The 10,289-nt window shown below is 37.0% G+C and overlaps 1 protein-coding gene across 1 annotated transcript; it reads left to right on the top strand.

The window, feature by feature from the left end:
• Nucleotides 1–5,560: 5,560 nt before the first annotated feature.
• Nucleotides 5,561–10,053, top strand: prl2 (prolactin 2; the record flags this gene model as incomplete). Its single annotated transcript, XM_079816478.1, has 5 exons — nucleotides 5,561–5,633; nucleotides 7,016–7,194; nucleotides 7,924–8,031; nucleotides 8,356–8,535; nucleotides 9,862–10,053. 5 exons carry the CDS (start codon nucleotides 5,561–5,563, stop codon nucleotides 10,051–10,053), a joined length of 732 nt encoding a protein of 243 aa, XP_079672604.1.
• Nucleotides 10,054–10,289: the final 236 nt, after the last annotated feature.

A 10,289-nucleotide genomic window follows, 5' to 3' on the forward strand; every position in this document is an offset into this window, starting at 1 on the left:
TGAGCCTTGTCCGCCCATGACCCAGTCGGCGGTTCACCATTGTTCCTCCCTTGGGCCACTTTTGATAGATACTGACCACTGCAGACCGGGAACATCCCACAAGAGCTGCAGTTTTGGAGATGCTCCGACCCAGTCGTCTAGCCATCACATTTTGGCCCTTGTCCGACTCGCTCAAATCCTTACACTTGCCCATCTTTCCTGCTTCTAACACATCAACTTTGAGGACAGAATGTTCACTTGCTGTCTAATATATCCCACCCACTAACAGGTGCCATGATGAAGAGATTATCAGTGTTATTCACTTCCACCTGAATGCCTGATCGGTGTAGATAATGCAGGTCATTCACCTTGGTCATGCTGGAAGACCAGTTTACATCTAAAACCAGCTTAGACCAGCTAAAACCAGCTGATTTAGGGTTTTTCAGCATGGTATGGGCTGGCACAAGCATATTATACAGCAATGCAAAAGATAAAGGAAACCTATCTACATCAACAGTATACCCCATAAAAATGACTAATATGCAAAAATTCTGCCTTACAGTAGGCCTATATCGCTGCTGCTGCTGCTGCTGCAGAGAGCTTGGCAGGTTCGCTGTGGCTTCTGTGTTTTTAATTAATCAGCACAAAGCCATCTTAACTAAAGCAGCCACTCAGAGATGACTGCAGATCCCTTTATCCAACATGACTACTCTTCACTCAAACAAGCACTCACTGCTGTCTCCACTTCACTAACGAATGAGCCTCTCTAAACCTGTGAGAGGCACACACAGCTCTGCAAGTGCACCATGAAAACACTTATCCAATGTGCAAGTACAATTACGGAGGATGGAGCGTTATTTCTATTCTTCAAAAGCGTGTTCCTCAAACTGTCGCCAAGAAACAAACAAATATTGCACTGCGAATGTTAAAAAAAGTTATCTTGCAGGTTTATTTAAAGCATTCATAAAGAGTATAAGGAAAACATAAAAGTACAGCTGAACTCTATACTTGTAATAGATAGATAGATAGATAGATAGATAGATAGATAGATAGATAGATAGATAGATAGATAGATAGATAGATAGATAGATAGATAGATAGATAGATAGATAGATAGATAGATAGATAGATAGATAGATAGATAGATAGATAGATAGATAGATAGATAGATAGATAGATAGATAGATAGATAGATAGATAGATAGATAGATAGATAGATAGATAGATAGATAGATAGATAGATAGATAGATAGATAGATAGATAGATAGATAGATAGATAGATAGATAGATAGATAGATAGATAGATAGATAGATAGATAGATAGATAGATAGATAGATAGATAGATAGATAGATAGATAGATAGATAGATAGATGATAGATAGATAGATAGATAGATAGATAGATAGATAGATAGATAGATAGATAGATAGATAGATAGATAGATAGATAGATAGATAGATAGATAGATAGATAGATAGATAGATAGATAGATAGATAGATAGATAGATAGATAGATAGATAGATAGATAGATAGATAGATAGATAGATAGATAGCAGAACAAAAAAATATAGGAACTACAATACTGACATCTAGTGGAAAATAACAGATAGGCATATTCTTAACTAAATATAAAGGAATACCATTGACTTGTATTTGTATATTTATTTAGTCATCACAACATTACAATGCAGTATAGCCTATTCATTTTCCGATTTGGCAAAGATTACATAAAGTGAATTTATCAAATATTTAGATACTATAAAAATGACAGCTGTGTCGTGCAGCTGACCAAAAACAGACAAAAGTGGCAGTAGAAAGTCTTATACTGCTGGAATTAAAAATATCCTGTAAAATGACAACAAAATACCTCGAAAATGTGCAAAACATGCATTAGCAAAGCGCATTATCCATGTTGCTAAAAAAGTAAACAACAGGAAGCATTGAGCAGCCCAAGCTCAAAATGACACATATCCTCAGCAAAAAAAAATCCCATAACTTAACTGTAATAGGCTACACTGTTCTTTCACTCTTTACCCTTTCTTGTCAGTGTTTATTTACATCAGTTCACTGTACGACATCATAAGCCATGTGAGGCAGTGCGAGTGGGCAAAGGTGAGTCTTATTGCTGCCACAATATTAGCGTGAATCAACGATTCAGCTGCACGCTAGTTTAAAGGCTGCACGGGCTACACGAACACGCGGCCAATTGTGAAGACCTCTGCCACCCCGTGCCATGCCATATCAACTAACTGCATTGCTAATATACTTTTTCCAAACACTTATTAGGCGTGCCCTGCGGCCTGGATGGACGTTTAATCACCTACCCGGCCTGCCAGATCAGCTGGATGCATAAGCACCCTGCCAGTTCCACATAGAACCCATCCGAACCAACGGACGGCAGGCATTGTTGCCAAATAAATCTGTACTCAAAGTGTAGGAAAGGATGTATGTCTATTATAAAATGTGAATGCAGGTGATGTCTTTAAGCACAGCTAGTCATGCATGCCGGACAGGAGGTCAGAAAACAACATTGTGCAATTAGATGGAGATTTCTAAGAATTCTTTTTCAATTCACCAACAATTTTCTCAAAGTACATTTTGGATTGCTCTCATATTTAAAAGGATCTAGAAGACACTGATGCTATTTATGTAGCTCACATATATTGACTGTATACTGAGAGTCAGCAGTATACTTGAGAGTGCATTTGTCCGTCTTTATGGGTGGAAATGTCAATCTGGCATGTACCCACTCAATGTATGATTCATAAAGTCTTTTTTTAAAGTTAATTAGTTCTTTCTTTGCAATTGAATGCAGTTTGACTTTTTGGACCTTTGCATTGGAGCATGAAAGTTTGACTTATAGTTTGACTTAAACGCGTCATAATCACTATCATTAGGTCATTAGTTAAGCATTTGTTGGTGTTGACTTTGCACAACTCATCTGCATTCACATCAAATGGACATCAAGCAATGATTCATTTTGCTATCATTTTGCAGTCTCCACATGTCCTGCCTCGAAGAGTAAAAAAAGAGATGCAGTTGCTGTCCGTGGTGCTGGATCCAATTAGCTTTTTGCTTCTTATTAGTAAAAATAATTCTTTATTGAAAGTCTTTATAATAAAATACATAAGCAATCAAGCAAGATAAAAAAAAATCATGTAAAATAACTCCTGTTTATGTTATGAGGGTTTCTACATTTTTGCTTAGTAACAACTTTAAATATTGCTTAAAAGATTCATACTTACAGGATGTGTATAGACTTGGGAGCTGGTGATCTCGTACCTAGCTGAGGAAGAGAGTCATATCACATCTATATAATGAAATGAGACAACAAGTCACTGAGAGAGACAGATATGAGAGCAGACAATCCAGAAAATAAACATGAAGTATGATGCCCTGTATTAAACAATGTTGTATAATTTGAATACACCGCATGGAGCCCCACCGGGTGTCTGGGTCTGATTTTCCACCCACGTTGTGCTGTGTGTGAACGGAGAAGGAGTCATTTATTCTGTTCAACCTCACGTGGAGCCAAAAGACATGATATACAAACTTCTTTGACCCCTATACCTTACCAAACCCAACAATTGTCAGTATAAACAAGACTGGGTCTTTTCAGCACAAAATGCAGATCTTTGAGGCAAAGATCTTTGTCATCAACCTCATTAAGAGACTTTTTTATGTTTTGTGGCTCAATTACTAAGGCCGGTGAAGACAGTTTCCCCCATAATATTCTTGAACAGCATTGAAGAACACTAAAGAAATTAAAACTTAGAATTTCAGAAATATTCAGCAAAGACATATTGGCTTGAATTAGTCAAAACATGACAAAGACAATTATAATGTTAAAAACAATTTACATTTCAAATGAATGCTGTTCTTTAGAACTTTCTATCATCTAAATATCTTGACAAAAATATGCATCAAGGTTTCCACAAAAATAATAAGCAGAAAGATTGTTTTCAACATTCATAATAATAAGAAGAAATGTTTCTTGAGCACCAAATAGCATGTTAGAATGATTTCTGAAGGACACAGGATGCTGAAAATTCAGTTTAGCCATCACAGGAATACAAATATTTAAAAAATCAGTTATTTTAAGTATTGTAATAATATTTCAAAATAATACTACTTTTAACTATATTTTTTGATCAAATAAATGCAGCCTCCGTTAGCATAAGACACTTCTTTCAAAAACATTTTAAAATCTTACCGACCCTAAACTTTTGAATGGCAAAACTATTTTTAGTTGTCGATAGAAGAGAGTTTTATACAGTCTCCTCATCCTTATCACTTCTGTCAGCTTGTTTCAAGCACATCATCATATGAGGTGGCACATGCTATTTTCATCCCTGCACATTTGAGAGGAAGACTCACTTTTTTATGACAGTTTGTAAGATTCTGCATCTAATAATAGTCGTCCTGTCTTGTTTGACCCATTTCAGGCTGGCTGACGTCATAGTTACATTCAGTTTAACATCGACCCGTCATAGCCACGCATATCATGCCTTGAGGGTTGGGTGGCGTATGATCGTCGTCACAGTGAACATCCGACCACATTAACACAAATGTCTGAGGTCAAGGGTCTCTTACCGAGCACATGCAGCAAGAAATGCTGAATTCAAACACACATACTTGCGCATCAATCATCACATTTCAAAGGTTGTTGGGTTTTGGAACAGTGTGTTCACCCTGAGTGCACTGCGCCTTAATAAGCAGAAAAGAGTGTTCTTTGCTTTCACCTTAAGTGTTCGCTCTGACTCAAAAACACACAAAGTATTTTTCCTTCCCATTTCATTCCTCAAGCAAGCTCTATTTTGTCATCAGCACATAAATAGTCAATTTTCCGGCAAAACACTGAAAAGACAAACAATAATAATTTGTGAATGTTGCACCCATTTTATAAATACATAGATTTTTATTTTTATTTGCTATCGCTCTTTTATTCTCTTTTCCAAATATTTTAATAGACCTCTCACCCATATTCATATAATATAATAAATATAATTAATATAATATAATAAAGTAATGTAATGTGTGTATAAATACACTGAACAAAATTATAAACGCAACACTTTTGTTTTTGCCCCCATTTTTCATGAGCTGAACTCAAAGATCTAAGACTTTTTCTATCTGTGTTAGTGAGCACTTCTCCTTTGCCGGAATAATCCATCCACCTCACAGGTGTGGCATATCAAGATGCTGATTATTGCACAGGTGTGCCTTAGGCTGGCCACAATAAAAGGCCACTCTAAAATGTGCAGTTTTACTGTATTGGGGGGGGTCCGAAAACTAGTCAGTATCTGGTTAGACCACCATTTGCCTCGCGCAGTGCAACACATCTCCTTCGCATAGAGTTGATCAGGTTGTTGATTGTGGCCTGTGGAATGTTGGTCCACTCCTCTTCAATGGCTGTGCGAAGTTGCTGGATATTGGCCGGAACTGGAACACGCTGTCGTATACGCCGATCCAGAGCATCCCAAACATACTCAATGGGTGAAATGTCCGGTGAGTATGCTGGCCATGCAAGAACTGGGATGTTTTCGGCTTCCAGGAATTGTGTACCGATTCTTGCAACATGGGGCCATGCATTATCATCCTTCAACATGAGGTGGTGGTCGTGGATGAATGGCACAACAAAGGGCGTCACGGTATCTCTGTACATTCAAAATGCCATCAATAAAATGCACCTGTGTTCGTTGTGCATAACATACGCCTGCCCATACCATAACCCACCATGGGCCACTCGATCCACAACGTTTGACATAAGCAAACCGTTTGCTCACCCACACAACGGCATACACCTGTCTGCCATCTGCCCTGTACAGTGAAAACAAGGTTTCATCCGTGAAGAGAACACCTTTCCAAAGTGCCAGACACCATTGATTGTGAGCATTTGCCCACTCAAGTCGGTTACGACAACAAACTGCAGTCAGGGCGAGAACCCGAAGAGGACGACGAGCATGCAGATGGGCTTCCCTGAGACGTTTCTGACAGTTTGTGCAGAAATTCTTTGGTTATGCAAACCGATGGTTGCAGCAGCTGTCCGGGTGGCTGGTCTCAGACGATCTTGGAGGTGAAGATGCTGGATGTGGAGGTCCTGGGCTGGTGTGGTTCAATTATACAAGTAATAATATAATGTGTATATTAATATACATTGAGAAATATAACATTTATTTATTTAAAATAAATCGTTTTTGCTGTATTTATTTAGAATAAATCTAATAAATTTACAAAATTTTTGTAACTTAATTTAATTGTAAAATGCAAGACATACAAAAAAATACATTATTTTTATTTATTATATATATTTATTTATTTCTATCCATGACATTTTCCAGTCTTCTTCAAATGCATGACTGAACAAGGCTGGATTTACTTAAAAACTCTAAAGTCAACTATTTATTCTCGACAATGACTATTTAAAGTGCACGACTCAGGCGTTTTGGGTCATGTAGGATGTCAGAAGGCAAGAGCACCGGTTGCTCTGATGGGACAGATGACAGGAAAGAGAGAGGGTTAAAGAGGTAAGAACGCAAAATCGAAGCGGGCAGCCTGCAGGGACTGGGGGGGGGGGGGGGGGGGGGGGGGGGGCATTAGTCACCATCTGATTGAAGGAACGGACACAATGGTCTACGACAATCACGCCATCATAACGCACGCATACTTTTCATGCCCGCCCCCTTCGTTCCTTCCTTCTCTTTAATGGGCAGATTCGTCCCTCAGCACCTAAACTCTGGACACTTTAAATAGCAGTCCGACCCCTTCCTTTTCCACAACCTCTCCTCTCCTCTCAGAATGTCTAGGAGCCTGAAACAAGGTATTTCCATGAACTGGCAGAGACTCTGATTCAAGGAGACTGGCTAGCTTTTGAAGCCTGTGTGGCTGTCCACAGTTAGAAATCAAATCTCTTTCTCCATCTGTGGATGTATTTCTCGGCGGAACTTATATTTTCTCTAACCCTCTGCTCCTCTACTCTCTTTCTCCATTTCTCTTTCTCTCTCTCTCCCCGTGGGTTTGTCTCTGCTGGCAGTGGCTGTGCTGCTTGTGGCACTTCTGTGCCTGGATCCTCATGGCCGGGTGGGCTCTGCACCCATCTGCGCACATGGGCCATCAGGATGCCACGTCCCGTCCCTGGCAGATCTCTTCGACAGGGTCATTCAGCACTCTGCCAGAATGCACAGCCTCTCCAACGATCTCCACTCAGAGTTTGTGAGTCACATCTGTCTCTTTTTCTTCTTCTTCCTCTAGTTCTAATGCAACTGTCATTGTAGCGAGGAGGTTGTGAAATGTTGTGCAGATGCTACAGTCAAGTTTGATTTCTACATTTTGTAATGCAAGTGCATTTTTTAGCACTAAACATATATATCAAAATAAGGATGATCCTATTTCAAAATCTATGGTGTATGATTTGCAAATATGGATGAAAAAATAACCATTTGTGCGATGTCCAATCATTACACAAGCACACACAAAATTACAAATTACAATCTGACTTTTTTTAAAGATAAAATTATCTTTTTGCTAAAATCAAGTATGCATTAAAATAATAATAGACGTAGATATAGATAATTCATAATGAATGATAATAACATGTATAACAGCTTAACAGCAAAATGAGCTTTTCTATTTAAATAATAATAGACATTTTTAGATTTTTGCAGATATTGAGATCTCAGAAATTTTATTATACACAATAAGAAAATGCATAACAGCTTTTAAATAACATGTAAATTATTGAATTTATTAAAAATATATATATTAATTGTGCAATTTAAAGGTTGACGAATATGATGAATAATTCGAACAGTTAAATAGTATTATAATAATACAAAATTGTGAAAGTGTGGCATCAGCTTTTTTTCTTCTTCTTATAGAAAGCTCTTTAATGAATTTTTCTGCTTTTCCCCACATCTTCTCTCTTTTTCTTTTTGTTTAAAGGAACAGTATTTCCTGCCCAGCAAAAACCATATTGGAAAGATCTATCGCAAGTGTCACACCTCCAACATCCTGACTCCAAATGGCAAAGAAAATGCACAGAAACTAGCTGTGAGTATAACATCCCAACAAACCTTTCCTAAAAAAAAAAACATGTCATTAATAGACTGTGTTCTCTGCTCCCACTGCTGTCTTATCACCTCTGCGCCTTTGAGCAAAGCACTTAACCGCAGCCCATCCCAAGAGGACTGTCCCATCAATTAATGTACTTAAAGCCACATCTGCTAAATTAAGTAACCCAGCAACCATCTCCTCAAACTCTTAAGCCTCATTAGTTGATGTAATGCCGTTTCGGACAAATCAACAGCTGAAGAAATGAGAAATAACTTCATGCATACCTGTAGCTTAACTCTTTAAACCGTTTCAATCTTGCAGCGTGAAGAGTTAACCGAGGTGATCCTTAAATTGCTGTTGGCCTGGAGGGACCCCCTGTTCCAGCTGCACGAGAGCATGGCTCACCAGCAGGACTTCAACAGCTTCAGCAGTAACAAAGCTCTGGAGATGGGTGACATGGCTCACGAGCTGAGGAAAGGGGTGGAGAAAGTAACTGAAAAGGTGAGTCACATCAAAGCAGGAAATAAGAAACAGAAGAGTTAAGGAGGTCCAGGAGAGGGGTATATGACAAAGGTCAGAGTGTGTCTGTGTCATTTATTAGAAATAAGCAGAAAAGAAAGGTGTGTGATTGTGTACTATAAGCATTTGAGATTGTTTCTGTTGTGAAAACTACAGTATTAGATATGTTACATCAACTATCATTGGATATAACATTATGAATTCTAATGAAATATTAATATAAATGAAATATATATATATATCTATATACACACTATATAGACAAACTTATCATTTTGCTTGTCACACCTGAGACGTCTTAACCAATATCTAACCATTAAAATGATAAATCAATATAATATATACACTATTATATGTTTTATATTTATATAAAAAGACACATTAAATCAAACATCCAACAAAATTTGGAACAGCAACATCGAAAACATTCCTTAAAATTGTTACAAGGAGAATTTGGACCCGTTTAATTTTCTTCCTTTTAAAACAAATGTTAGTTTTTTCTATAATTGTCAAGCTTAACCGTTTAACCTTACTCAAGCTGCAAGAAAAAAATAATAACTAGGGCTGTCAAAAGATGAATCGCGATTAATCACATCCAAAATAAAAGTTTGTGTTTACATAATATATTTGTGTGTACTCTGTATAATTATTATGTATATATAAATACAAACACATTCATGTATATATTTAAGAAATATTTGCATGTATATACTGTATATACATTTATATAATTTATATTATATATAAATATTTTATATATAAATATAATACATTTTTCTTAAATATATACATGCTTGTGTGTGTTTTTATATATAAATAATAATTATACACAGTAAACACACATATATTATGTAAACACAAACTTTTATTTTGGATTAGATTAATCGCGATTAATCTTTTGACAGCCCTAATAATAACGTATACATTTAAAGATTTTATTAAATTCATGGGAAATGTATAGTTTAATCAATAACTAAACCAACATGTGGCCTATATATACACTATTAAATGTTTTATATTTATGTAAAAAGACATTAAATCAAACATCCAACAAAATGTGGAAATGAGTTGCAAAAATGGAAAATAAAATAAAATAAATAAAAATAAAATACGCAAAATAAAATAGAATAGAATGAAAATAGAATCATGAATGATTGAATGAATGAACGAACGAATGAATGAATGAACGAATGAACGTACAGTTTGACCTCTTGAGGTTGACAAGCTTCTGAACATCAGCTTTCCCTATATTTTTGGAAATGCCTTCAACACTGTGATTTATTCATTGTTTCTCTCTCGTCCTGTCAGATGAGGGTACTGGGAATGCTTGGAAACTCTATGACAGGTCTGTCGGCACCAGAAACCATGCTTCCTATATCTGACAGCGGAGAGGCCATGAGCGACTATGAGCTCCTGTACTGCTTTCGCCGTGATTCTAACAAAATCCAGAACTATCTAAAGATCCTTAAGTGCAGAATCGTACCTGAGCATGACTGTTAGGAAAAAAGACATGGGCTTTTCACCTGCACTAATGGACTACACATGCTGGTCCCCACTTATCAAGCATGTTTGACTCTGTGCCATCAATTAAGACTTCATCCGATCCTTATTGCATCGTTAGTGCTCCAAACCAATTCATTGCTAAAATTATCAAAACATAAATAGTATGTAGCAGGAGAGGGGGAAATTCAGTTTCGCCTCTAACCAGAATATCTCTAAAGTCAATTCATTCTTTA

Source organism: Gobio gobio, assembly GCF_949357685.1.
Source record: "Gobio gobio genome assembly, chromosome: 5".
Lineage (NCBI taxonomy): Eukaryota > Metazoa > Chordata > Actinopteri > Cypriniformes > Gobionidae > Gobio > Gobio gobio.